Here is a 26376-nt window from a genome sequence, read left to right as displayed (position 1 = left end):
GCTCACCCTGCTCTAACCCCTGCGTGGGGCTGAGCAGGGGGGTGCGATGGGGCATCACAGCCAGCCTCGTGGCTCAGCCCCATGCACCAGGGTCTCTCCGGTGGGCTCGTGCTCTTGATGGGTAAAGATAGCGGCTCGCTTCCTGGGGATGAGCCACCAGGGCCAGCGTGCCGAGCGGTGGCCTCCAGCTCCTGGCCATAGCACGGACGTGGCCACCTGCTTTGGGGCGCATGGGTCCCGAGATGCTGCATGAGCCTCGTGCCACCGCCAGCCCGTGCGGGGCTCTCCCCGACCCCGGGGTGTCGACAGGCGGCAGGAGGCCGTGTGCCAGCACGGGGGGAGCGGTGCTCGGGCAGGATCCAGCCCCCAGAGAGAGACGGCTTTGGAATGACACGATCACTCCCGCTGAGCGCGCAGCCAGAGAGCCATCGGGGATGTCGTGTCTGTCCAAAGCTCTTTCGGCACCTCTGAGAGCCCCCCCGGGCTGCACAGTGAGCACAGGAGCCCTTTTCCTCTGCTGCAAGGAGCTGCGCAAGGATGGCGCTGCCATGTGCTGGGCCCCCCCCGGTGCTCTGGTGATGGAGATGGACAGAGCCAGCCCCAGCCCTGCTCTACAGGCCCCATCGAGCGGCTCCGGGGGGGGGACATCAGCCCAGCATGGATGTGTCCCCCCCTGGCAGCTGAGCAGGGGGTCCTGGGCGGCTCCTGCCCTGCGGACAGTCAGCAGTTGGTCTGGTGTGAGCAGCGATTCTCAGATCACCTCTTGGCTGTGGGTGGTGCAGGGAGCACCCCAGCTCGGGGGCTGCCTGGGGGGGCTATCCCCACGGCGGGGCTGTGTCCCCCACTTCAAGTTTCGGATTTGCAGGACCCACGGAGGAGCTGCCGGGTTCCTGAGGGCACCCAAACAAAGGGCTGCGCCGCCGGCATCGCCCTCGCCCTGCCGTGCACATTAGCCCCGGAGGAACCGGTTCGGGCCCTGCGGGCAGAGCGGCCCCCCCACGGCACGGAGGGAAGGGCGGTGGGGGGCCCACGTGCTCCGGGCTGCCACGGATGGGGGTTTGGGCGCTTCCTGGATACCGGCTCCCCACAAACCAGGCCCCGGGGCATGGGGCTGCAGCACGGGTGACGCACGGCCCCACCAGGAAGCCAGGCTGGGGCTGGGTGGGTGCCTGCGGGGAGCCGCTGCCGGCCCCCCCGGGGCCCTGGTGCTGCAGCTGGGGACACGAGGAGGGGACCCAATGCCTGCAGGGACGGTGGCACTGGGGGAGCTGGCACAGTGCAGGGCACCGCAGCCGTGATGGCGAGCAGCAGGGCGCGACCCCATCGCTTCCACCTCCTCCCTGCTGGGCTGGGCCCATGGGGGGCTGCAGGCGGTGGGTGCCCAGCACGGGGGGAGCTGGGGCTGCAGGCACACGGTGGGGTTTGAAGCCCCGCGCCCCGTTTCATGGCCCAGCAGTGTGTGTGTGCTTGTGGTGTTGACACTTTCGGTGTTGACACTTTTGGTTCCTGCCCCCGCAGCCCAGCCGGGTTGGGGCTCCCCATGGCGGGGGGCAGCAGCGGGGCTGGGGGCGCTGCATGGGGGCTGTCCTGGGGACTCCCCTGTGTGCCCCACAGCCTCCCCTCCAACACCGCCGTGCCAGGCCGTGCAGTGCCGGCTCAGCCCCGTGGGATCCCGGCGCTGCAGGGCCCGCAGCCCCCCGCTGCCCCCCGCCTGCTGGGGCCGTGCCCGGTGCCCCCCGTTTGCGGCCGTGCCCCCTCCCCAGCCCGCCCGCCACACCCAGCATGGCGGCGCCGCACCGCCCGCCACACCCAACATGGCGCCCGCAGCCCCCAAGATGGCCGCCGGGCAGCGCCGCGGCGCCTCGCTCAACATGGCGGGCGGGCTCCCTCCGAGCGGGAAGCTCGGTGTCGTCACTTCCGCTCCGCCACCGGAAGCGGCGGCCGGGCTGCTATGGAGACGGCCGAGGGCCGCCCGGCGGTGGCGGCGACGCTGCGGGCGCTGAGCGCGGCGCTGGGCGGCCCGGAGGGGCTGTGGGTGAAGGAGAGCAGCGCCCGCAACCTGCGGCACCGGGACTTCCTGGCGCCGCGCGCCGCGCTTAGGGCAGCCTTCAGCGGGGGGCAGGTAGGCCGCGGGGCCTGAGGGCTGAGGGGAGGGGGCGTGGCCTGAGGGAGGGGGCGTGGCTTAAGGCGCAGGGGGCGTGGCCTCGCCACGTGCAGCCCCCGATCCCCGCGCGTCTCGCCCCTTAGGTCCCCCCTGACGTCATCGCGGCCGTGACGTCAGCGTCGGGCCCCGGCGCGCTGCGGGTGCGGGGCTGCCAGCAGACGGGCGCGGGGCTGGCCGTGCAGCTGCGGCGCCCCGAGGCCTTCCGCCAACTGCTGGGCCCCCCGCCCGCCACGCAGCCCCCGCCCGCTGCGAGGCCGGGGCAGGAGCCGGGGCAGGAGGCGGTGGTGCTGCACTACCCGGCCCTGCGCCGCCCTGCTGCCCTGGCGCCCCGCCACCTGCGCCCCGTGCTGCTCGCCGACCACCTGGCCCAGCTGCTGCGTGCTCAGGGGTGAGTGCCTCGCCCCCACGTCCTGCCGGTGTCACGCTGCCCGTGTCATGCGGCTGGCACACACACGCTTTTGTTGCTCGCCCGCAGGGTCAGCGCCCACCTGGTCCCTGCTGTCAGCGAGCAGGGGAGCCTGGAGGTGCTGCGGCAGCTCCGTGTGGAGTGGCCCTGCGGTGGTGCCGCCAGCCCTGACGCTGTCTCAGCCTTGAAGCAAGCGCTCAGCCGCTGTCCCTATGCCGCAGCATGTGAGCCAGGCGCAGCCTCGCTGCCAGAGGATGTGGTCTGTAAAGTGCACCTGAAGAGCTTCATTCAGCAGCAGGGCTTGGCGGGGTACGACCCCAACCTGGATGTCCTTCTTGGTGAGCCTCACGTGGGTGGTGTCTGGTGTAATGGCAATGGGGGAAGGCTGCAAAAGGCCTGTTTGCTTTTTCCTGTTCTTACAGAGAATAAGGGGCGTTTAGGTTCAGATAGTTTCCTCCTTTTACTCCCTTCCAATCTGGTTTGAGCCAGAAAGGCAGACAGCCTGGGGCAGACCCAGCTGTGTGAGACGAGCCCTTTGTCCCACTCTGAGTGTCCTTCCTCCTTTCAGTGACAGAGGGGAAGCTGCGGTCCCTGGCTGAGCTGCAGCAGGCCGTTCTGCAGTGCACGGTGAGTGACCCCACAGTGCTGCCTGGCAGTCGCTCTCCAGATGTTCCCTCCTGTCACGTGGCAGTGTTTGAACTCGCTGCTGTGCTCTGCCACAGGCTGAAGGCCAGGGAAGCCGCTGCAGCGTCGTGCACGTGGTGAGCTGCGAGGAGGAATTCCAGCAGCAGCAGATGGACCTGCTCTGGAGGATTTTGGATCCAGGAGCCCACACAGCTTCGCAGGTGAGGAATTTCACACCTTCCTCATTGTGGCCCCCTGCGTCTTTGTGCTGAGGCAGCCCGTCGTCAACCTCTGCAGGGGATGCTGAGGCCCAGCCTTGCACCTTTGCGAGGCTTCCCTTCCCCTTGGCAGCCCCTCTCCTCTTGCCTGGGCAGCGGAGCAGTACCCATTCCCTTGCAATTTTAGCACTAAAGAAGGAGGAACAGGAGAAAAACGCAGGGACAAAGCTAGAACAGGACTGTTCTTAACTGAATGCAGTGCTGTGTTTTAGCAGCCCCCCCTTTTCTGATGACGTGAGCAGAGGTTTTCCTGGCAGCTCTGCAGGCACAGCTCTTCCTGCACCACATTTCAGCAGAGCTTCTGAGCCTTTGCCCTAGCACGCCCTCCTCTCTCTTTCAGAAGCACCTTGTCTGTGGGCCAGTGAAGGTGACAAACCCCTCGTTCCCCATCGGGGCAGACCAGTACTTTCAGTAAGTGGGTGTTGAGCAAGGAGCCTGAGCCTGTTGTGCTGCTAGCCTGATGTCTTGTGCTGTGCTGTTTGGCTCTGCAGAGCTCCCTGGTGGTGCAGGGAGAATCCTGTGCAACCCCAGGTTCCTCTATTCTGCTTTTCTGTTCCTTGGGGCCATTTCTAGAGGGCTGGAGATGCAGGATGGGGCGGGGGGGGAGAGCAACTGTTTTGCCCTCCCCAGGCTCAGCATCCCCCTCGCTGAGCTGCTGCCTCCCTGCATTAGCAGACAGCCCTGGCATGGCGCAGCCCTTTTTAAGACAAAAGGCAGAGCCTGGGCCTGGTGCAGAGGCTTTTTCCCCACTGCTAGCAGCAGTGCTGCTCTCCCTGGCCTGCTGTGGGTGGGTTCTGCATGCTGCTGTTGCAGCAGGGCTGAGGGAGGCTGGGGGCAGACTGCGGGTGCGTGCTGGGCGGAGGTGGTAGCTCTGAGTGTCCGTGTTCCCCCCAGGCTCCGAAAGCGCCAGATGTACGATGCCTCCGTGATGAAGTACGGGGAGCTCGCGCACGGTGAGAGCCTGAGGGGTCGGTGCTGGGGAGGCGCCGTGGTTCCCAGCCCCCTGCCCAGCCGTGCAGAGCCCCCCAGAGGTTTCCTGCTGGGGCTGCAGCGAGCGGTGCCTGACGCCACCCCGCGTGTCCCGCAGATGAGGCCTGGACGGAGGTGATCGATACCCTCACGGTGGCTGCCATCAGGTTTGAGCTGCTGAGCACTGCGCACCGCAGCCAGGTAGGACGCCCACCAGCGCTGTGGTTTGCACAGAGTGGGGCAGTGGGAGCACAGCACAGGTGGAGGAGCAGCAGGAGCAGAGGGACGCAAAGCACGGGGTGAGGGGAGGCATCGCACAGCCCCTGTGGCTGCCCTGAGCTCGGGCAGGGGTTGTGTTTCCACGGGGTGCAGCAGTGGGATGTGCAGGGTGTGGGCACGGTGCTCAGCCTGGTGGTTGTGTTCTGGCTGCTGGGGATGGCTTAGCTCCCCCCGTGGGAGGCGCAGGGCTGGCTCCTTGCTGCACAGCCCCTCCTGCAGCTCCCCCCTGCCCGCAGCTCACCCTGGACCTGGAGGCCAGCAGCATCTCCACAAAGGGAACCAAGAGCGGCGCCTTTGTGATGTACAACTGTGCCCGGCTGGCCACGCTGTTCGACACCTACCAGCGGGCTGTGGAGCAGGGTGAGCGCCCGCCCTGCTGCCCCCAGGCTGCTCCTTGTGCCTGCAGGCTTCTCTGGCCACAACCACAGTCTCTCCCCTCCTTTCCAGGAACGTATCCACCTCTGCCACCAGCATCCACACTGAACTTTTCCTGCCTCCGGGAAGAGGTGAGCGCAGAGGGATGGGGCCCGAGGAGACCTGTGTGCCTGCAGCTCCCCGGGCTGGCTGCTCCTGGCCCTCTCTGATGGGTGTCTCTTTTCACAGGGAGAATGGCTCCTGCTTTTCAACTACCTCCTGCCCTTCCCTGAAGTCCTGCAGCAAGCAGCACAGCTGCCCGCACCCAGCAAGGGGCTCCGGATCACAGCCAACACCGAGGCAGTGAGTGCAACACCCCAGAGCACGCATAAGTGCTCCGAGAGCCCTACCCCCGGGCAAGGCCCTGCCTCTACAGGGTGGGTGCTGAGGGGGATCCCTGGGGAGATGGCAAACACGGCGCTGCTCACACTGCACGGGGTGGCTCCAGGCTGGCCAGAGCCCCTGTACTAACAGCAGCTCCACGTTGCAGGTGTGCAAGTTCCTGATCCAGCTCAGCATGGACTTCAGCTCCTACTACAACCGGGTCCACATTCTTGGGGTGAGTTGCATGTCCCAGGCTGGTTGTTGGAGGGTTGCAGCCCTGCCTAGGGTGGGACCAAGCTGTGGGGTGTCTGCTGGCAGCAGGCTGCAGAGCCCCTCAGGGACACAGAAGCAGGGGGAAGAGGCAGCAATGTCAGGAAATACGGCCACCACCCCCTGTCACTGCCCTTCTCCTTGCAGGAGCCCTTCCCTCACCTCTTTGACCAGATGTTTGCCCGCCTCCAGCTGCTGGGAGCAGTGAGAGATGTGTTCCACCATGCCCTGGCGACACTGCACCTCCCTCCTCTCAGCCAGATCTGAGCCGCCCCCCCTCGAGGAGTGGCACCACGGAGGGACAGCCACCAGCACCCCCAGGGGAAGGACAGTCACGGGGCAGGGAGTTCAGGCACACCTGAACCTGTCATCTGAACCCGTCGTGGTGCCTCCCCCTTCCCAGACTGTGTTCTGAGGGTCTGGGGACATGCCCAGGGTGGGCAATGGACAAGAGCCTGCAGCGTCCCAGGGCACAAGGAGGTGGTGCAGCAGGCAGCCCTGGGGACCAGCACACCCACAACACCAGGCACCGATCTCCAAAGCCATTTATTGAAGAGCAGCTCTGCTGGCAGAGAGCTCCTGCAGCCTGAGGGCTACCAGGACAGGCCCCTTGGTCCAACAGGTCCAATACAGGTGTTGCTGGACAAATGCTGCGTGTCCGAGCCAGCCGTGAGCACCGGGGGCAGGGAGGGATACGGGTGTGGGGACTGAGAACGGGTCAGTGCTGCTGCCTGTTCCCACACCCCTGCCCAGCAGCAGGGCAGCAGTGCTTCTGTGCAGCCTGCTGTCCCAAAAGCACAGCACCAGGCTTTTTGGGGTGGTGGGACTGCACCCAGAGCACCAGCCCTGGAGTGGCTGAGCAGTGCAGAGCTGGAAAGATGCACCCCACCCCTCCCTTACCCTGGGAGGAGAAACGAGAGCTCACACTCTCCTGGGCAGGGCGGGTCCTGATGCCCTTGCTCTTCCTTTAGTGCCTGGGAGCTGTCAGGGCCAGGCCACAGCTGCCCCCAGGCAAGGCTGTGCTACCCCGAGGGACTGAGCCCCCCCAGCTCCAGGCTAGGGCAGGGGCTGAGGTGACAACAGGCGTGTCACCGCAGGGGAGCAGGATTTGCTGTGCGCCCCCCTCTTACCGGGCATCATCTCTCCATAGGCTGCCCGGGGGCAGCGCAGCGCAGCAGCTCCAGGCCGTGCCCGCAGAGCACGCAGTACCAGCACTGCTCCCCCCCTGCCTCCGCCTCCTCCCAGCAGTCCAGCTCGGCCAGGTCGGGCACATGGAAGAAGGAGATGCTGAGCACCTCCAGGCCGCCCCAGTGCAGGCGCCACAGGCTCAGGCGCTGGTCCACGGAGGCGGAGAGCAGCAGGTCCGGCTGCAGCACCCTGATCCCCGTTACGTGGGCAGCGTGGGCGCAGGGCCTAGAGACCCGCTCCAGGATGCGCAGGCAGGGCTCTGGCACAGCCTCGTCGCGGCTCAGCGCCACCTCCAGCAGGCACACGTGGATGGAGCCATCGTCGCTGCCGCTGGCCACCAGGAAGCGTCCCTCGGGCAGCTCTCGGATGTGGAGGCTGTTGACGCCGCAGCTGTGAGCCGTGACAGTGAGCAGCGGGGTGCCCAGGGCTGGGAAAAGAGGCTTTGTTAGGACACAGAAGGCTCCCTGTGGCTGAAGCAAGCAGGGCAGCTGCTGGGACAGCCTCAACGTCCCCAGGGAGGCAGGAGAGGATCCGTCCAGGGCTGCACTCACCCAGGGGCTGCATTTCCCCCTCAGCGTGCTGTAGGGCATCCACGGCATCCCTGATAGGGGCGGTGATGTCCCAGAAGGCGACACTGCCATCGGTTGCAGCACTGCACAGGAGGTGTCTCCTAAAAGAGAGGTGTTCAGGGAGGGTGGAGCCACCACCCTCCAGCTCGGAGGAAGGGCCCCACTGCCACTACGGAGCAACTGCTCCCGTCCCTGCTGCACAGACACCACAACCACAAGCGCTCCATCCCTTCCACCAGCCTCAGCGAGCCTTCTCCCCAAAGCCCTGGTGCCGTGTGCCAGCCTTGTGCTCAGGACTCACCTCTCCCCTCCTGCCTGTGTGTGCAGGAACGCCTCCACCTTCAGCACGCAGCGCTGGTGGTGAAACGACTCTGCCACAAGCAGCAGCCTCTGGGTGGCCTCCAGCAGCACAAAGAGCCTGCGGTGGAGCAGGGGGAGGTTGGTGCGGGGAGAAGGGGGCTCCCAGCACCCCAATCCCTGCATGGTGCCGCCCTGCTCCTGGCGCGGAGCTGGCAGCTGAGCCCGGCAGCAGCTCCTCACCGCACGGATCCGTCACTGCACGCAGCGGCCAGGAACTTGCAGGGTGCCGGCAGCTGCTCGGTGGTGGTCCCAGGCACAACGGAGAGGGACATGTACCTGGGCAAACACACAACACTTGCTCCACACCTGCTGCCCCAAGGGGAAGGGGTCACAGCACAGCCCGAGCCCAACACTGGACGCAGCTCTGCGCACTTGGAAGTCCCAAAGACTGAGCCTCTCCCTAACCCCAAAGCCCCCTGAAGCCTCGGGCAGCCACTGAGCATCACCTTGTCTCCGGGTCCATCTTGACGAGCTTGTGCCTGTTTTTCATGCGGTCCCAGTGCTCGTCCAGCCGGTGGGAGGCCATGTGGACGACCTGGCAGGACACCGCGCTCTCGGAGGCCGTGTCGGCGCTGCACAGCAGCCGGTAGCACTCGATCTGTGCCCGGCCACCCGCCGAGAACAGGAGGGCGGACAGACCCGCTGTGTCGGGCTGTGCAGGGCTGTCCAGCGCCAGTGCCCTCACGCTGGAGATGTGGTCGCTGAGCCTGGCGAGGGGCACGGCTGCGCGGGATTGCTCGCTGAGCGTGAGCACGCAGGCCGTGGTGTCCTCGCTGCCAGTGACGAAAACGTTAACGGGGTGGTGGCCGGGTGCCCGCACCACCCCCAGGCGCCGCACGCAGGCGATCTCCCGCCCATGCAGGGACTCCAGCAGCACCTGCTGCTCGCAGGGCTCGGCCTCGCTGCTGTAGAGCATCACGTCCCCGCTCTTGATGTAGGCGAAGGTTTCGGCCGAGGGGCTGCTGCAGTAGCTCCAGGAGCGGTGCCCTCCTCCGCAGGGGATGCAGTGGAGGTTCTCCCCAGTCCTGGTGCTCCACACCACGAAGTTGTCGGCGTGAAATCCCAGCACGAGGAGGTCCCCGCCGGGGGTGAAGCGCAGCTCCTCGATCCACTGCAGCCCTTTGCAGGGCCTGTGCTTCCACAAGACCTCCAGCTGCCGGCCCTGCAGGCGCAGCTGGCGGTAGCAGCCGTCCCGGCCCGTGCTATAGATGTAATCCTTGTGGCAGCTCACCGAGGTGACCCCGGCCTTCCCGTGCAGCCCAAAGAGCACAGACAGAGGTTCCTCAACGGGAAGAGTCCCATCGTGAGACAAACAAGAGAGCTCCGACTCACTCTCAGAGTCCTCACCAACTGGGGAACCTCTGTCAGCAGTGCTGCTGTTCTCTGTGTCCGTCCCCGGGGAGCTGCTGCAGTGGAAGAGGAGGAGGGAGCCCCGGCGGTCCCCGCACACCAGCAGCCCTCCCTGGGGCAGGAAGGCAGCACAGGTGTGCCAGCGCTGCCTGCAGGGGGGCAGCCGGTAGCGCCCCATCAGCCGCACCGAGGGCGCCCGCCCAGGGGAGCAGGTGACATCCAGCCAGAGCATCTCCCCGTGGGGACCGGAGGCCAGCAGAGCAGTGACAAGGGGCAGTCCGGGGCGGGGGGCCCAGCTGAGCCCCATCACAGCCCCCTCGAACAGCCTCAGCCTGGTGGTGTGCTCGGGCTGGTCGAGGGTGAAGACAAGAAGATGCCCGTGGCCACCAGCCAGGGCGCACAGCGTGTCGGTCCCACCGGGCAGGGGGGTGACAGCCAGCACCCCGCGGGGCCCGGGGGTGGCAGCAGGGCCGAGCAGCGGCACCCAGCGCCCTGCTGCCTCCTCGTACACCTCCAGCCCACCCGCCTCGCCCAGCGCCAGCACCCGGTGTGGCCCCGCCAGCCGCACGGCCCGCGGCCGCCCCGGGGCTCCCAGCGCCACCGCCACCGGGCTCGGGGCGTCCCGCCGGGGCTTCCAGAGCCGCGCTCCGCCGTCGGAGCCGCCGGTGGCGAGACACCCCCCGGCGGGGCGCAGGGCCAGGGCTCGCAGGGCCCCGCGGTGCCCGCGCCTCGCCCGCCGCACGTCGCCGCCACCGCCCCACTCCAGGCAGGCTCCATCCTCCCCGGCGCTCACCGGGCTCGGTCCCCGGAGCGCCACGGCAGCCACCCTGGCCCCGTGCCCGTAGCACAGCAGCAGGCACACGGCTTCACCGCTCCCTCCCAGCTCTCCCACTGCCCAGAGCCGCACGCTGCGATCCTCGGAGGCGGAGGCCAGCAACCCCCGTGGCGCCGCGTAGCTCAGCGCCAGCACCGCGCCCCGGTGCCCCCGCAGCCTCCGCCGCGGCTCCTCCGCCTCCGCCGCCCTCCACAGCACCACGTCCCCCATGGCCGTACCGGCCGCCAGCGCCAGCCGCCCCCAGCCCGTCCCCGCCAGCACGGCGCAGCGCAGCGCCCCGGCCCCCCCGCACCGCGCCCGCCGCAGCCAGCGCCCCCCGCCCCGCCACTCGTACAGCGCCACGGCCCCGCCGCCCAGCGCCAGCGCCAGCCGCCCCCCCGGCACCCAGCGAGCCTCCCACACCCGCTCCCCGAGCTGCCGCGCCCCCCCGCCGCCGCACACCGCCAGAAGCGGGGAGCCCCCGGTACCGCCGGGCCCCCGCCGCACCGCCAGCACGGCCAGCCAGCGGCCGCCGAACGCCGCCACCCGCACCACGGAGCCCTCCCCACCGCCGCCCGGCTCGGCCCGCAGCCCCAGCACGCTGGCCTCACGCAGCACGCTCCGCCGCCCCGCCGCTGTCGCCACGCCGCCGCCGGTCAACAGGAACGCCGCCACCTCCGGGCCCGTGCCTGCCGGACAGCGCGTCAGCCACCGCCACCACCCCGGCCCCATCCCCATCCCGCTCCCCATCCCTGTCCCCATCCCGGTCCCCGGTGCCCATCCCCGGCCCCTCACCCGCCAGCAGCACGCCCCCGGCGAACTCCAGCGCCGTTACCGGCGCCACCAGCGCCACGGACTCCATGGCCGGGAGGCGCCGCCCTCCCCTGCACGCTTTATTGGCGCGCCGCGAGGCCCCGCCCCCGGCCGGCGCGGGAAAACGCCACGTGCTCGGTGCCCGCCCCCAGCACAGCGCGGGAAAACGCCACGTGCTCAGAGCCCGCTGCCCCGCGCCTACAGCTCCACGTGCGCCCCCCCGTAGGCTTTGTCCACAGTCCACTCGCCCGGGCTCCCGGCCCCGGCCTCCGTCCCCCCGTAGCGCTCCATCTCCTGCTGGAACCGCTGCTGCCGCCTGCGGTTGGGGTCAACGTTGATCCAGTTGTTGGCGATCCACTTGGTGCCCTGTGTGACCAGGCAGCCCCCATGCAGGGCGAAGTCGTCCAGCTCTCCCACCCAGCCTGCGGGAGCAAGGCGCCGTTAGGAGGCAGCGCGGGTGCACGCTGACGCTGCTCCCAACCCGCAGTGCTTGTAAGGGGTCACCAAGCTACAAGGAGGGAGCTGGCTCTGTTCAGGCAGCTCCTCCTGGTGCCCCTCCACCTTCACCCTAACCCCATCCTAGCACCTACACGAGGGTCTCCAGGGTGGGCTCCCCACGTGCAAAATGCCCGTTGTCTCCGTGTCTCCACTCCACACAAGGGGCTCTTGCGTTCTGCTTCACAGAGGCCATTTTTCTCAACTTTTCCTCAAAGGGGAGGGTGGCATCAAAGAGAGGGGTGCTGCCACTGGAAGGTTTGTGGAAGCCAGAGGCTCAAGGCCTCGTTACACATCGTGGTTCAGCAGTTCCAATCAATCCTCTCTCTTTATAGAGATCCCATGGATTTTCTGTGGCAGACTTCTGCAGCCTTTTTCCATTTAGGAACAATTTACTCATAAAAATACAACAGGGGTCTCCTAGCAGGGCAGTGATAGTGTTGATATTATTGTCCAACGGGACAAACAACGGTCTTGTGACCTTGCTGTGGATTTTCTCAAGATGGAAACTCTAGCTGGGCTGCTCCCAAGAGACATGGGATGCTACATTCCTGCCTACCAGTGCTCAAAACCCACCGTTGAAATGCTCTGGAGTCATGCTCACCAAACAGCTTAGAAGACTGAGGTTAATCCCCCAGCCTGGCTGTCAGGGAAAACTGCACTGCACTTTGTGAGAAAGACAGCCCCAAGGAGATATATCATCGGGCTGCAGCTGAGCTACAAAGCAGGAGCCGGCCCCAAGCACGGCAGAGCCCCGCGCGGGGTGGACTGTGCCTCCCTGTGCTGCTGAGCTTATGGCCGTGCCTTTGTCTGCCTCCCCTCCCCATCCCTGTGGGCAACACCACATCAGTGACACGCTTTGAATTGCAGACCAAGTTCCAGCAGGAGATTCAGCTCACACAGCAGGGTGGAAGGCAGCTGGCGATGGCTAGTGCAGCCAAGGTCTTTGTTTGCTAGCTAGTCCCGTCCCCCAAAGACATCAGGAGCCACTGACCTACTGCCTATAAACAAAGGCTTTTCAGAGTCAGGAAGCTCCTAGCCAGCTGGTGACAAGTAGACCCTACAGTTCCCACTAGCAGGCAGCTACCACCCTTAGGCTCTCTTCTGAGCTCCCAGCTGCCGCAAAACCCACAGAAGACGGCTGTCACCTCCTGCAGTCCTGCCCTCCCCAAGAGCCAAGCCTTGAAGGGGAACCCTACCTTCTCCATCTGACAGGTAGTTGTACCAGAAGACAGCAGTGCCTTGCTGAGGTTTCACTCGCAAATTGCCCTTGTCACAGTTCTTCCGAGTATCTCGCAGGTCAATGTCGTTCTGGATCAAAGACTGGCCAAAAAACAACAACAAAACAGAGAAGGTGTCGTAAACAGAGCTGGAACAAAGCGTGGACTGGGTTGCCTCTGCTGCCAGCCTTCACCCTGCCCTTTGCTTGAATGCCCCACAGGAACAGCTCAAGGCTGACAGGGCTTTCACAACCCATTTGCAACAGCCCACTTCAGCCCCCTGGAGATCCATGATTTGTTTCTGAGCAGCTGCCCATTCCTTAAAGCACTGCATGACAGCAGCACAGCATACCTGGAAAGATTTATCCTGAGATAAATATTAATCAAGATTTTCCTTGTCTGAGGAAAATTGCCCAGATACAAGCAAGCAGGACCTGTGTTACGGCAGCAAGGTCAGAAGACCACCCCATGTGCACCTCAGTGGGGAAGAGCTGCAGTTGCGAAAGCCCTGCACCTCTTCCCTTGGCCTCTGAGCGAAAACTGCATGTGGAACACAACTTTCCCATTTTCTGGCTGTTAAGGCTAACGTCCACCAACCTCATGCACCCCTTCTGCAGCTACAGCGAATCCAGAGGCTCACAGTGGGCCTCAGAATCCCCAGGGGTAACATGTAGGAGAGACTCACTCACCATCTCTTCGTACGTCCTGTTGTCAGCTATAGGAAAGACAGTTTCTCCTCCCCCCGTCACATTGTTCAGGTAGAACAGCACCGTCACGTACCTGTAAGGCAGAGCACAGTGGCTGTCAGGGGACACAACTGCAGCAGGAGGAGCTGCACGGGGCTGTCCACACCCTGCCCTCCACCATGCATACCTCCAAGGCATCACAAGACATGCAGTTCACATCATTTTTTTCCCAAGGACAAGACAAGGGCAACAGAGAAAATCCCAAATCACAGCAAATCCCCAATCACATCAGTGAGGGTGCATTTCTAGCCTCAGGTGAGGATGGTCCAGCAGCTCTGCAGAACCACTCCGTTCCTCGGGCTGGCCCCACGGGATTCACCTACCTCCCCCTTCACACCAGCAATCTCCAGAGCTCAGTTGTGAGCCCCACCAAGGGGTCCCAAGCGAGATGAGGTGGAACAGCTCTCCACACCTCTTCTCTACAACGTTCCAGATTGCAAAAAGCTTTTTTTCAAGGCCTCACTGAGCTCTGCAGTCCCCCCCAGCCAGACATGCAAGCCTTACCGGCACGAGGTCTCGAAGGGAGCGCTTTCATTGGCGACCAGCTTGGTGTGACTGCAGGCAGTCTCGGGGAAGACGGGGCCGCTGTCCATGTGGGCATGGTAGTGGCCTCCCTGGTCGTACCGCACAACCTGCAGGGGCTCGCTGTGCTCCACGATCTCGGGGGGCAAGCGAGTGAGGCGCATTACCCTGGGAAGAGGAGAGCAGAGCAGGTGAGGGGAAGGCAACTTCGGTTTGGTCAGCCGCTACTCCCGAAGCACCGAGTACATCCAGAGAAAGAAAACCCCCTTCCCCAAAAGACCGGAGAGACGGATGGGCTGCAGGAAGCATGCCAAGAGATAACTAGGTCCTTACAGATCTGTTAGACCATCAGCATCAGCTCAGAAACTCCTCGTCAAGGTTAATAAAAAAACAAAAACGAAGGGTGCATCTCCAGCAGGACTGCTCTCATGAAGACCTTGCTCGCTCAGAAAGATCCCTCCTGTGTGTGTCTCTGGAGCCTTCATGTGCCATCTCATCGCTTCTCTGGACTCCTGCACACCACCTACAGACCTCGGGGACAGTTAGCAAAGCACAAGGCCCCTGCTGAGAGTGAATGAGAGACTAGCTCTAGGAATATTCTCATCACCTAACTCACCTTTCCCTGTTGCCTTTTCAACAGCCTCCCCCCAGGGCAGAGGGGCACGGAGGGCTCGTTTTTTTTTCCGCTGCTTACATCTGAGATCATCCCCAAGGCAAGCAGGTACCGCTCGAGACCTGCCAAAGAACACTCACAGCTCTGAGAACTTGGACTGGTGAAGCCCTCGGGGTGGGCGCAAGGGGAAGGCCACACCGAGTCGGGATGGCAAAGCCCCTCCAGGCACCACACAGTCCCACGGAGGATTGTAACAGCGTCCTTCAGCAGTGTGCCTGCGGGTCCAAGGGGGCTTTCTAATGCTGGCAAACCGAAGAGGGTGAATGCAATACGCCAGCGCCTGTGCGCGCCGGCTAGCTGGCACGGAGAAAGTGGCAGCCACAGTCTGCTCTAATTAAGGCAATATGCGACCCCATTCTCCCTCTGGAATGTGCTGAAGAAAAGGAGTGGCCAACGGCCGTTTTCAAGCCTGGGGACAGATTTTACCCACCCATGTCCTGGGCGAGGACCAGCACCGCAAGAAGGAGCGAGTCTCCAGCCAATTATCTGAAACTCACCACAGCTAAACGATTTGGCCTGTGAGCTGGGTTTCAACTCTTCCCAGTACCAAAGCTGAGGTGAAGGGAAAGGTAAGAGGTTCTCCCATCTGCTGTGAGACACCCTGTGATCCATGCACTCAGATGATCAAACTAACTCGGCTTTCTCAAGATAAAGTTGTGCTTATTATTCAGTCAGCTCTGAACAGCTATGACAGACTCCGGTGAAATGCATGAGTAACTAAAGCAAATGACAGTAACTACTGGCACCCAGACAGGATTGGAAACGGGCAGTTTCTCCCAGTAAGCTCGTTTACTAATTAGAATGAATTATTTCATATAATGCCAAGTCTTCTTGGTTTTATAGGGCTGTTCCCCAAAGTGAATGGATATGCTGAAAGGTTTGATTTTTCTTTTTCCTTTTCCAGGGGACAATACAAATTCTTGTTCTAATGAGAACCTCCTCTCCCCATTTCATGCCCGCGTTCAACGCTCTTTATACTCCAGATTTTCACGCAATTAGGAAGTGTGAATATTAACAAGTCTGCCACTGCGTCTCCCAGCACAGGTGGTCCTTTCGCCTACACAAACCCAACCGCCCCGCGGCTGCTCAGCCCTTACCTTTGCCGTATGGATCTCATGACCTGGTGCGCCCCCTCGCCCTGGTACAGCCAGGTGTGCTGGCTGTTGCGCACTGAGTCACTCGTCTTCACTTTCTGGCTTCCCATGTACTTGTGGAAATCGCGGATATTCAGCTGCTTGAACTCCTCCAGGCTCAGCACGCCTGTGGGAAGACAGCAGAAGCAGGTAATAAATACACTGCTGCATGCTGCCGGGGCTGCTTCCTGGGCACGCAGCACCCGCAGGCAGGAGAAAGGACCAGCCCCCGAGGTCAGCCCAGGGCAGCTCCTCAGGTGCTGCTCATCATAACCAAATCATCCACCATAACCAAATCATCCACCAGTCTCATTTCTAGCATCCTGCTCACATCTCCCTGTCCCTGCTTCCCCTTGCTCCACGTGGTCTTGGATGACGCAGTGCCACATCCAGGTTGTGACCTGCTCCCTTGGTGGCACGCACCAGCCCAACAATGGAGGGAAGCTGCTCTCTGGAAACAAGGTCTTGCCAAGAGCCCTCTAACAGGACCTTCCATTTGTACGTGTCCACAGTGGTGGAAAAGCCACTGACGACTCAGTCATACGCTCCTGCCCCTGCCAAGAATGCCACCAGCCCGGGGCATGGGGTGCCTTCCGGATATTTGGCCATTCACATGGGTACTGCTTCAACTCCAAAGCAGCTCCTCTCTGGTGCTCTCAATGCCAGGTCACTGGAAGAGAGCATGCACAGCCTGTGCATTCACTTAATTTGATTAGGAAATGAAGAGTTGCTTAATTGAGGACACTCTAATTAGAGCAGCAGAGGTTAGAGTGCACGTCCGGGCCAGCGGGAGCCCTTGGGAGACCAGGGGAAAGAGGGGCAGAAGTGGCCTCTTGGGATACAGAGAGCTGGCGGCAGCAGGGAAGGGGTTCAGCACCAAAAGCTGACCAAGGTGACCCCCAAATCCACTGATGCCACCCTCCCCTGCCAGGGAAGCAGAGCTCTTACCGTTCCCATCAGGATCGGCCTTGACTGCAGTGTACATCTCTCGGATGTTTTCGGGAGTCATCCACCTGCCGTTCCCCAGGCGGGTGTGGGTCAACACCTGAAATTCAGAACTGGATCAACCAATGGGCACTGGTGTCTTGCACTCACACAGCCCTACAACTTCCCTGCTCAAGGCCTTGCTGACTCTCCTCTGCAGAGCATCAGTCAGCCAGGTGTCAGCACATCACTGCAGAAAGCTTCGAGTGGGAATCACCTGGCAGCCCCACACCAAGTGGCTGATCTGCACTGTTATTTCCAGTTTAGGTCATGGCAAATGGATGCACCCTGCCTGGATGCACCCTGCCATACAGGACAAGGGTGCTGAAGAGCTGCGGACAGGGTGCTCGTTATCCCCCAGACTCATTAATATGGGAGACTTTGCTGATGTCCTGTCAGCTGTGGGAAGGCACAGCCAGCTCTGGCACAGGCTGCACAAACAGAACACATTCACTTCAGAAGGATACCTAGCAAGGAGAAATTCACTCTACCTCTTTGAGCTGCAGCTGTCCGTCCTGATTGTGGTCAAGGAGATTGAAAATGTCCATCTGGCTGATCTCTATCATTTCCATGGCTTCTTCATAGTCATCCGTTGGTAGGATCTGGCTCTTCTGCAGCCCCTTCAGCTGTGCCAGATGGATGATGAGCTTGCATTCCTCCTCTGTCAGGAAGTCAGGAATTTCTGCAGGAAAAGTGTGAGCAGCAACAGAGACTGAGGAACTGTTACAGTGGGACCCTTACCAATGGCAGGCCACCCAAAAGAGAAAAAGAAACTGAAATTTAGAAACTTCCTAAGAAGTCGGGGGGATGGGACGTTCAAACACATCCACCCATCTACCTGCAGAGCTCTAAAACAGCACACACCACACACCGGAGGGCGGGGGCGGGTATTTTTACAGCAGCAGTTCCTAAATGTTTGGACCCTGGGGTCAAGCCCTTCAGTTTCTTGCAGACCAGCACAATGCACAAAGGAGAGAACAAACACGGGCATATCGCTGCATATTATCACTTCAAAGGTTACGTGTGGAGCGCAGTCTGGGAACTACTGCTCTGCAGGAAGGGAGGCCAGAAGTCTTTGCAGTGGAGGCGGTGATGGGCAGGGTTTCAGGCCCCCCTGCTCTCACGTGGAGCAGGCAGCACTCAGCAAAGAACCGAATGCCTTTCGGGGGAACCTGCCACACTGCTCTACTGTGAAACTCAAACAGCAAGGAGACAGCTTCCTGACTTATTCCCATTTGTTCCCTTGATCCCCAGCTAAAAACGATCTTTCAATGTGTTATTAAAGCGCAAGGCCCTGCACACTGCGGATGCCACGCTCCGTACCCAGGCAGCATCCCGGTATCGCTGCCTTTACTTTGCAGCACAACAGCAGCAGTCACGCAGTTCTCAGATCCCAAGCAAATTGTCATTAAGAGAATTTAAATTAAGCCCCCACTGATGGCTGCGAGGCTGAGATCTCTGGCTGCACGGTGCACTGCACACACGCTCGTGCAGCGTGGTTACATGGCTGGGGACATGTCGCAGCCTGGCTCCTGTCACTGCTACGGCTGCTCCTAGACCACGAGTCCTGCTCTCTAAACTGCAGCCCCACAGAGCTTCTGCAGGTGTGTGCCGAGGACAGGTTACATCCCAGCCACAGCAGCAATCCTTCAAAGGGGGAGAGGAAAAAAAAAAAAGGTAATTACTTCCATGACCTTAACTCAACCCTATCTGCTCCAACTGTCACTGTGCAGTTGGCTTCTTGCTAAGCACAAACCAGAACTCGCCCTGCAGAAACTGAAACGAAGGCCCAGAAACACAATGCAGCCGGCTGTATCTGTAACACCCTCCGAGGAAACAATTTCTGCCCCCGGCAGCACAGAGTCCTCGGAGCAGGGGATGCTTCCGCCGGCCGGGATCCACTTGGTGGCACGGCACCAGGTCAGAGCTAAGCGGCTCAGAGCTTACCGGCTGGCAAGCGGCGGTCCCAGTATTTCCAGTTTCCTCAAACTGGGCTAAAATAATGACTCTGGAATCTTAATTACATGCCGGAGGAAGGACAATCCCTCTCTTCAGCGGTGGTAATAGGATTTCGTAACGGAGTACAAATCGTGTTAGCCAGGAAGCGCTCTGTGCCAGGCAGGTTGCAAGGTGAGGGGGCTTCCAGCTAAGCGCCAGCAATCGGGAGCGCAAACAGCCTCCCTCCACAGCTGTAAATTGGTTCCTCAGCTCTGCGAAACAGTTAACTTCTGGCTGCGAGACCATCCTATCTCCCTGCCCGCTCAACAATAGATCCAGCTAAACAAATGCCTCCTAATTGACTTTGAGCAACACTTGATTGCTTTTACCAAAAAAAAAAAAAACACACACAAAAGAGAGGAAAACATTGGGGTTTATGAAATAATGACTAATCCCAGAGCGAGAGAAAGGGGATGGGTTGGCGCGCTGGTGTCAAACAGAGGGCCCCGAGACACACGGCCAAGTCATTCACCCCTCCCCGGCTGCCCTCATTTCCACACCTGCTGATCTAAGCCAAACCCCTGCTAAAATCTAAACAATCGGGGCCGCTGGCAAACGAAAATTGGAGCATTGTCTTCCCCACGAGGGCTCTGAAAGGGCCGCACTTAATGAGGATGGATCGTCACGGAGGTGGCTCGCGGGCTATAAAAGGCAGCCCGCAGTCCGCGGCGGCTCAGTCCGGGCTGCGCCGCTCGCTCCGAGCCCGCTGCGAGGATGGAGGAGGCCAGGCACAGGCAGCCCTCGAGGCGGGGAGGCCGCTGGCTGCCGGGCCTCCTGGTGCGCCTGCTGCTCTGGGGCTGCCCAGGGACGCGGGCGAGCTACCTGAGGAGGTCGTCGAGCTGCACGGCCATCCCACGGGGCATGGCGCTGTGCTACGACATCGGCTACTCCGAGATGAGGATCCCCAACCTGCTGGAGCACGAGACCATGCCTGAAGTCATCCAGCAGTCTTCCAGCTGGCTGCCCTTGCTGGCCAGGGAGTGCCACCCCGACGCCAGGATTTTCCTCTGCTCTCTCTTTGCCCCGATCTGCTTGGACAGGTAAGAGGTTTTTATGAGTTATTTCAGCCGTAGGCAGTTAAGAGTCCCCAGCAGCATGACTGAACTCGCCTCCCGAGACAAAACATGTGAAATCCGATCATTGTGGTCACTTTCAGGCAATGCTGCCCCGCACAGCGAGGGGACAAGGCATCACCCAGCAGGGACCTTCCCTCTGAGCGTGAAACACAAACACTCACGAGGGGGTGGGGGGGTAATAAAATTCCCAACTGACTACCAAAAACCAGCCTTTTGTTGTTTGCTCCCTGGGCTGAGCCATCCGGCTGCTGCTCCCATCCCATCCCATCCCGCCTCCCTCCCCAGGCTCATCTACCCCTGCCGCAGCTTGTGCGAGACCGTCAAGAGGAGCTGCGCGCCCGTCATGGCTTGTTACGGCTACCCCTGGCCCGAAATCCTCAACTGCGACAAGTTTCCTGCAGACCACGAGCTGTGCATCTCGGCGGTCTCCACGGACGAAAGCTCCTCCAGCAGGAGAAGTAAGGGGTTTTCTCGTTCTTTTTCCCCCCATGGGCACGAGCCTGTGCCTTGTTTATGCTGGCTGTAAGCTATATTTAAAACAAAAATGGGAATTTTGTTCTCTGGGAGAACTCCCCTGTGACTAGGGAATGAGCAGAGCGCTGACTGGAGCTCGTTCCCGTGGGTGCTCGTCGGTCACCTGGGTGTCCTCAGACCCCACAGGGCTTGGGGCAGGGGGGAGAAATCTCAGTAAAAGATGCAGGATTGCGCGGCGTGCAGCCTCCAGGAGGCAAGGGGTGCTTCCAGCCGAGCTGGGCACTGCAGCCCTGGTGTTTCTGCTACAAACATGCAGAAAGGTTTTTTCAAGCCCCCTCTTTAAATGTTAGGAAACAGCACAAAGGGGCACAATCCTCTGCAGAGGTGAGCTCCGTAAGAAAACATCTTTAAGGCTAAAGGACAAAAAGCACCCAGATAGTAACAAACACTGGTGAGAGAATGAACAGAAGCTAATGGGAGAAAAACCACCTAATTTCAGCCTCACCGGGTGGAACCTGGCCACACGGACTGCTTTTCAGTCTCATCCCAAGGAGCAGCCATCGTTAAGCACTTTCACTGCGGCTGCAACAAGCAGCAGCAAACGCAAGCTGAAACAAAGCACGGCGAGCGCTGCCTGCCCCAGGCATGGCAAAGAGAGCTTAACTTTCCATCCCGGCAGCCCAGGCTGTCCCTCGGGGACTGGGTCGCTCCAGAGGAAGCGCTGTTTCAAAACTGCGAGCCGAATTGTTTTATGCCTTTTCCAGCAAGGTTCGACAAGGGTGGTGTAACCACATTTCTGTTGCAGCAGTGCCCCGAGCCAGCTGCAAGGACTGCGAGCTGGAGGAGGCCAGCAGCGCCAGGGAGATCCTGGAAAACCTCTGCGCCAACGACTTCGGTGAGTGCACCCTATTCCTCCTCCTCCTTGCAGTCGCTGGCACTGCCTCCAGCAGCCAAGCAGTGGCATGCACAGAAAGTGGCTTGGCCACAAAAACACGACTTGGAGGAACTGCAGCTTTTACAGCAGATCCCAGAGATTTTCAGTTCTCAATTTACCTGTTAAGTAGCAGGACGAGCCAGACCCATGCAGCACCGAAGGGGAAGTCTTGCTTATTTTCTGTGGGCTCTGACTTGTTTTCAGCCTGTCTGCTAGACACAAGCACTGCACTGGTTTTCTCAGAGACCAGCATTTCAGTCGATGCCCATAAAACCCTTCACAAACTCCACGTTAGCTATTTCAAACTGCAATACCATCATCCCAGTAGTGCCACTCTCCCTCTCCCAGCCCAAGCAGGTGGCAGACCTGAATCTGCTCAGTTTGCTGGCCTGAAGTTTGCAGGACATTCTTCTGAATTAAGGCCCAAGACCTGTAAAAGAGCAGTTAAATTCCTGGGCAGCTGGCAGCCATGTCATCCCAAAATCCCAGCTCAGAGAAAAGCCTGGTGATTTGCACGAGCCCAGGATTTTTTGCACCCACTTGCTTGTGCCGCTGCTTCCTGCAGGGCTCCTGCCCGTGCCGCGGAGCTGCCGTGCCTTCTTCACTCATGAGAAAAGCAGAGTGAAAAGAAGAGCCTTCAGTACTGGGGACACTAACCACAGCTGAGAACTTTTATAGGTTCACTGCAGTTCCACGGGGTCAGATGGCTGTGCCCCCACATCAGAGAACAGCGAGAAAGCCTCACATTGGTGCATTAAGTAGCCGGGAGCTGTGAAACGTGAACAGAACTAACAGCTCTTTTTCCCCCTCCAGCGGTGAAAATCCGAATCCTCAGGAAGAACACGACCACAACAGTCTCGGACTTTGACCTGGACCCCTCCAGGGTGGAGGTCCTGAAGCACGGCCCGCTCCTCCGAACCGAGATCCCGGGCAGGCTCCAGCAGTGGCTGGACATCGACGCCACCTGCGCCCACAACATCATGAGGGGCACCCACGCGGGGGTCTTCGTCGTCAGCGGAGAGGTGCAGAGCGACAAAGTGGTGGTGAACAAGGCCTACGCCTGGCAGAAGAAGAACAGGAACCTGCACCAGGCGGTGCGCAGGTGGAAACATCACCGCTGCCCCGAGCAGGCTGCCAGGAAGGTCTGATGAAAACCTTGACTTCACCAAGGAGAAACCGCTCCCTTTCCTACGGCTAGAAAACTCCTCTTCCAGGCAGTCGGTCTTCCGGAGGTGCACAGTATTTTTAGGTGATTCAAAGCAGTCATAGCAGATAGGGCCTCACCACAGATCCCTGACAAATCCCTAGAGCTATTTTACTGAGACAGAGCTCATGGACACAGCCCTGACACGCTCCTCTCTCAAGGCTCTGCAAATCCAGGACTTCAGATAACATTGATCTTGCCCAAGTGTGGGCTCACTTTCTGTACAAGGATGATGCTAAAGTTTCCCTGAGTGATTAGAGATGCTTTTTATGTAACGGAGCAAATACTTTAGTTTTGAACAGCCTGAAGTAAGTTAAGGGGGGAGAGGAACCCACCCAGGCAATGCCAGGCCCCTTAAAAATTAAGGCAAACCTCATCCCCTGAGCTCAGGCTGTCCCTTCAGCTCACTGCTTGGGCATTCACGGGCATCTGCACAGGTAAAAGGAAACAGCCCTCCTCGAGCAGGAAAGGCACACAGCAGAGTGAGCTGAGGATTTCTGCACCACTAGGGATGCTTTTTTTACATTAGAAATTCAGTTTGGATCAGAAGATTCTGGTAACTGCAGAATTACCGAAGGTACCACCAGAGCCTTGAGAGAGCAGAGCAGGGCTGGGACCTCAGCTGCTGGAACAGCTCCGCTTTGGTTTTTTCCTTTTTTTCCTGGGGCTCAGAGGTGAGCCCCAGCCCCGCAGCAGGTATTTCTGCACAACCTAAGCTCCCTTCTTTGCACATCTTCCCCCTGCCAGCTCAGAAACGTTACACTTCCCTCTGCACGCAGAAAAGACAGAAAACAGGGCAACACCCAGCCTCACGAAGCTCTCCGCAGATCACTCTCTCACCCAAGACTGTAATTACTTTCAGCAGTGAACACTGCCATAGCTTGACACGACAGACCACAAAGCAGAGCACAGCAACCCCTCATGAGAAAATAACTCGGATTGCTGCTGCCTAACAAAGCATTGTCCGTGGAAAGTTTTCTACACTGGATTAAACTTGGGACTGAAATAAGGAGACGACAGAGGAAAACAGCTTTGGGGATAAATATGTCCTTCCCTGTGCAGAAGTCGGCAGCCTCAGTTGTGGAGAGAGCCAGCAGCTTTGGTGGAGACACATTGCCTCCCTGTGCTCGTAAAGCACACCAGCAGCCCGAGCAGAGATTGCCTCTTCAGATTCGGTGTGGGCTGAGATTAGCACTCATGCTGCTCCCACTGAAATTCAGCTGCGCCCTGACATTTGTGCAGCGATTACTTCTATTTCCCAAGGCTCCGGCGGAAAACGCAGCGAGATTTCCTATTTTTATTCCTCCCCGTTGCCTTGCCTTGCAGCCTGCTGCCCAATCCGCAGAACCGGCTGCCAGGCGGTCCCTGCAGGGGCAGCGTCCTCCGAACAGACTGCATTTTGAAAACACAACAGAACAAGTAAAAGCTCCGAAGGTTGAAAAGGCTTTGTCTGATATTTGTTTTCCATTAACAGGATTATTTGATTACTAGTGTTTCCTAACTAAGAAGCGCACAGATGGTCTGACTTACAAGCTTTAGAAATGACGTCTCGTAGCCAGAGGGGAGAAAAAATAGGGCAGGGACTTTTGCATAGCTCCGTGAAATACACTGGGGCTCAATGCAGATAGATGCCTTACCCACATTTAAAAAAACAAACCGCAAGGTCCCTGGTGGTGCCCAGCCCCGTGCTCCGGAGCACAGAGCTCACATTAAGCCATTAACGAGCCGTCCGCTGCCTGCAGTCCCACTACAGCCAGCTTTGCTAAAAGCCACTTATTTCCTTAAATTGGCTCTTGCACACCGCAACACTTCTCGTGAAGTGAAACCCCCAGAACTTCAGGAGCCTCTCTTTGCCAGGGACTCCTGGTTTCGTCTAACACTGCCCCGTTAAATCCACACCTCCGCTTGTTTAAACAGCAGCAACACAATAATTAGCTTTTAAAAGTTAGTTTAGATCGGTGGTGTTTGCATAGATAGAGGAGTCTCTGGAAGCCTTTTAAAGCCAGGGCTGGCTCCTGGCAGGTTCATCTGGGAGATAAGAGCGGTCTTGCAAGTCGAGGTTTCTAAATAAGGGCCTCTTATCGGAGGAGAGAAGGGAACAGACTTGTGGGGGATCCGAGACATTGACTGTCCATCGCTGTCCCTTGAGCTTTCCCTGATGCCAACCTCAGAGGGCAAAGTCTGCCCCAGAACCTGGCAGAGGTGCCAGTGACACACCACAGGCTGTGGGATTACCGCTGCCAGGACTGGCTTTATCAGCTTCAGCTCCTTCCTTGCAGGCCGGGATCAGCTCTTTTACACAAGCAGTACCAGCGGGGCAGAGAAGGTGGAAACAGGAGCAGGAAAAGCAGCCTGATCACCCCAGATCCTGAGTCTGGGCATTAGAACAATCCTGTGAATGCTGAGGGGGGTGTGTGTGTCAATTCAATGAATGTCTTTCAGAAATCCACTTAGAAATTTGCAAACCAGGAGCGTCACCTATGTAGAAATGACAAGAGAACTCTGTGTATTTCCTACAGATACTTGTTGCATTAAAGGACCCTAATAAGAAACGTATCTGATTGATGGCCAGGTTTTCAGCGTGTATAGTTAATTTTTAATCAGAGGAGAACTCGTACCATTGACAAAGCACCCAGAAGACCCTCAGCATCATTTTTTCAGAGACAACAGGTTTTCCCTGACTTTGTAGTAATAGGGACTTCATAATTGTTTGTTCCCAAAGATCAGTTTGTATATTCTTGTGGATTTCTAGAATACAGAGATCAACCAGGGAGACTTTGCCAGCCACTGCAAGAATCACAGAAAGGTAAAGGCGGCTTTAAAGTATCTGAAATAGGGATGTTGTGTGGGTGTGCGCCAGGGCAGCCAGAAATAAAGATAAATCTAGAGCAGGATGCAGGACGGTGGAAGACACCAAGTCTGGCACTGCCATTATTCACCTCGGCACTGAAGCACCGAGTCACTTCACCACCGTTTACTGCCAAAACCTCGCGCGCCCCCGTCCCTCCCTAACACCCGGGGGTTTCTTTGAGGTCCTCTTCAGTGCTCGTCTTTGAACGGGTGGTGGGTTGGGGGGGCTGTGTGATGTGTGGAGGGCCAGGTTTTAATCAATCACCAACCCTTTAATCAATCACCAGCCCTTTAGTGACGCTTACAGCCAACCTTCCAAGCAACCTTCCAAACCCCAGGGTCGAATCCCGGCGTTACATCCCGGGAGGTGCCCACCCCACACCCACCCCACACAGCCCCATCCCCTGAGGGATCCCAGCCCGGTGCCCGGTTCCCGGTGCCGGCACTCACCGAAGAGCAGCGGCTTGAGGCTGAGGGTGCGCACGGCGTGGGCCCTACCGGGAACCAGCTCCACTCGCTGCGTGTGGCCGACCTGTGGGGAGAGCGGCGATGAGCGGCGGTGTCCCCACAGCGTCCCCACAGCGTCCCCGTCCCCGCTGTCCCCCCCCGGCCTTGCCTTGATGCCCTCCAGACGCGGCAGGGCGCGGGCGGGCGGCGGTGGGGGCGGCACGGGCGCGCTGAGGGGGGCTGCGGGCGAGCCCCCGTTATCCCCGGCGCTGAGGTGCACGAAGAGCAGCAGCCCCAGCACGTTGAGCACGTAGAGGTGGGCGAACACCATCAGCACGAGGAAATAGGGCCGCGAGCACACGGGCCGCGGGCGGCCCCCGGGCGGGCCGGGCAGCGGGGGCCCCTCAGGCCCTGCCGCCGCCGCCGCCATCAGCGCGTCCCGGCCCCGCCAGGCCCCGCGCGTCGCCGCGGTAACCGGGCGGCTGCTGCGTCAGCGGGCGGGGACACGGCCACGGTGCCGCTGCTGCTGCCGCTGCTGCCCCCCCCCGCCGGTACCGGGGCTGCCGGCTCTTTCCCGCGGCCGTGTGGGCCCGCTAGGTGCCGCACGGCCTCCCCCTGTCGCAGCCCTTGGCTCCGTGAAGCCCCCGTTCTCTTATCGTCCACCTGGGAGGGGAGGGAGCGGCCCTCTCCCCGTTGGGAATCTCCGCTGGGGACAAGCAGCGGGCACGGGGTTAGCTCCCAGGGTGGGTATTTCTCTCAGCATCCCTCATTCCCATCCACCCATCCGGTTGTACCTGC

At 60.3% G+C, this 26376-nt stretch overlaps 4 protein-coding genes and 1 long non-coding RNA gene across 6 annotated transcripts; 2 read left to right on the top strand and 3 right to left on the bottom strand.

Moving 5' to 3' along the window:
• The first annotated feature begins 1913 nt into the window (after window positions 1-1913).
• DALRD3 (DALR anticodon binding domain containing 3) lies at window positions 1914-6377 on the top strand. Its single transcript, XM_072044212.1, has 13 exons — window positions 1914-2122; window positions 2248-2552; window positions 2640-2908; window positions 3139-3197; window positions 3293-3415; window positions 3813-3883; window positions 4367-4425; window positions 4560-4642; window positions 4957-5080; window positions 5168-5226; window positions 5324-5437; window positions 5625-5693; window positions 5876-6377. Exons 1-13 carry the CDS (start codon window positions 1952-1954, stop codon window positions 5993-5995), a joined length of 1626 nt encoding a protein of 541 aa, XP_071900313.1. The 5' UTR covers window positions 1914-1951; the 3' UTR covers window positions 5996-6377.
• On the bottom strand, window positions 6234-10905 carry WDR6 (WD repeat domain 6). Its single transcript, XM_038186008.2, has 6 exons — window positions 10805-10905; window positions 8292-10698; window positions 8026-8121; window positions 7787-7903; window positions 7468-7586; window positions 6234-7343 (listed from the first exon to the last, which is right to left on the bottom strand). The coding sequence occupies exons 1-6, from the start codon at window positions 10869-10871 to the stop codon at window positions 6865-6867; spliced, it is 3285 nt and encodes a 1094-aa protein (XP_038041936.2). The 5' UTR covers window positions 10872-10905; the 3' UTR covers window positions 6234-6864.
• P4HTM (prolyl 4-hydroxylase, transmembrane) lies at window positions 10867-26309 on the bottom strand. Its single transcript, XM_038186019.2, has 9 exons — window positions 25748-26309; window positions 25582-25663; window positions 17087-17277; window positions 16560-16656; window positions 15576-15738; window positions 13788-13973; window positions 13227-13317; window positions 12517-12640; window positions 10867-11244 (listed from the first exon to the last, which is right to left on the bottom strand). Exons 1-9 carry the CDS (start codon window positions 26006-26008, stop codon window positions 11021-11023), a joined length of 1419 nt encoding a protein of 472 aa, XP_038041947.2. The 5' UTR covers window positions 26009-26309; the 3' UTR covers window positions 10867-11020.
• Window positions 18949-21190, bottom strand: LOC140003555 (uncharacterized). Its single transcript, XR_011812435.1, has 2 exons — window positions 20633-21190; window positions 18949-19621 (listed from the first exon to the last, which is right to left on the bottom strand). It is a non-coding gene; the product is annotated as an uncharacterized lncRNA (long non-coding RNA).
• LOC101804850 (secreted frizzled-related protein 5) lies at window positions 19307-23689 on the top strand. Of its 2 annotated transcripts, none has more exons than XM_038186022.2 (4): window positions 19307-19633; window positions 19955-20127; window positions 20952-21038; window positions 21891-23689. In XM_038186022.2, the coding sequence occupies exons 1-4, from the start codon at window positions 19308-19310 to the stop codon at window positions 22223-22225; spliced, it is 921 nt and encodes a 306-aa protein (XP_038041950.1). In that variant the 5' UTR covers window position 19307; the 3' UTR covers window positions 22226-23689. The 2 variants fall into 2 exon arrangements, with proteins under 2 accessions (XP_038041950.1, XP_038041949.1); XM_038186021.2 differs by having other exon boundaries at window positions 20949-21038.
• Window positions 26310-26376: the final 67 nt, after the last annotated feature.

Source organism: Anas platyrhynchos, chromosome 13, assembly GCF_047663525.1.
Source record: "Anas platyrhynchos isolate ZD024472 breed Pekin duck chromosome 13, IASCAAS_PekinDuck_T2T, whole genome shotgun sequence".
NCBI lineage: Eukaryota > Metazoa > Chordata > Aves > Anseriformes > Anatidae > Anas > Anas platyrhynchos.
The sequence above is the reverse complement of the archived record's forward strand: the minus strand, read 5'-3'. Positions and strand labels throughout refer to the sequence as shown.

Excerpts from the sequence above, each read along its gene's own strand:
- LOC101804850 (XM_038186021.2), top strand. The coding sequence starts at position 19,308 with ATGGAGGAGGCCAGGCACAGGCAGCCCTCGAGGCGGGGAGGCCGCTGG. Across the intron at positions 19,634-19,954 it reads GCCCCGATCTGCTTGGACAG|GCTCATCTACCCCTGCCGCA; the intron begins GTAAGAGGTTTT and ends CTCCCTCCCCAG. Across the intron at positions 20,128-20,948 it reads AAGCTCCTCCAGCAGGAGAA|CAGTGCCCCGAGCCAGCTGC; the intron begins GTAAGGGGTTTT and ends TTTCTGTTGCAG.
- P4HTM (XM_038186019.2), bottom strand. The coding sequence starts at position 26,008 with ATGGCGGCGGCGGCGGCAGGGCCTGAGGGGCCCCCGCTGCCCGGCCCG. Across the intron at positions 15,739-16,559 it reads GGCCGATCCTGATGGGAACG|GCGTGCTGAGCCTGGAGGAG; the intron begins GTAAGAGCTCTG and ends GTCTTCCCACAG. Across the intron at positions 13,318-13,787 it reads CCCTTCGAGACCTCGTGCCG|GTACGTGACGGTGCTGTTCT; the intron begins GTAAGGCTTGCA and ends TCTGCCTTACAG.
- WDR6 (XM_038186008.2), bottom strand. The coding sequence starts at position 10,871 with ATGGAGTCCGTGGCGCTGGTGGCGCCGGTAACGGCGCTGGAGTTCGCC. Across the intron at positions 10,699-10,804 it reads CGGGGGCGTGCTGCTGGCGG|GCACGGGCCCGGAGGTGGCG; the intron begins GTGAGGGGCCGG and ends GCTGTCCGGCAG. Across the intron at positions 8,122-8,291 it reads AAGATGGACCCGGAGACAAG|GTACATGTCCCTCTCCGTTG; the intron begins GTGATGCTCAGT and ends GTGTTTGCCCAG.
- DALRD3 (XM_072044212.1), top strand. The coding sequence starts at position 1,952 with ATGGAGACGGCCGAGGGCCGCCCGGCGGTGGCGGCGACGCTGCGGGCG. Across the intron at positions 2,553-2,639 it reads CAGCTGCTGCGTGCTCAGGG|GGTCAGCGCCCACCTGGTCC; the intron begins GTGAGTGCCTCG and ends GCTCGCCCGCAG. Across the intron at positions 5,227-5,323 it reads TTTCCTGCCTCCGGGAAGAG|GGAGAATGGCTCCTGCTTTT; the intron begins GTGAGCGCAGAG and ends CTCTTTTCACAG.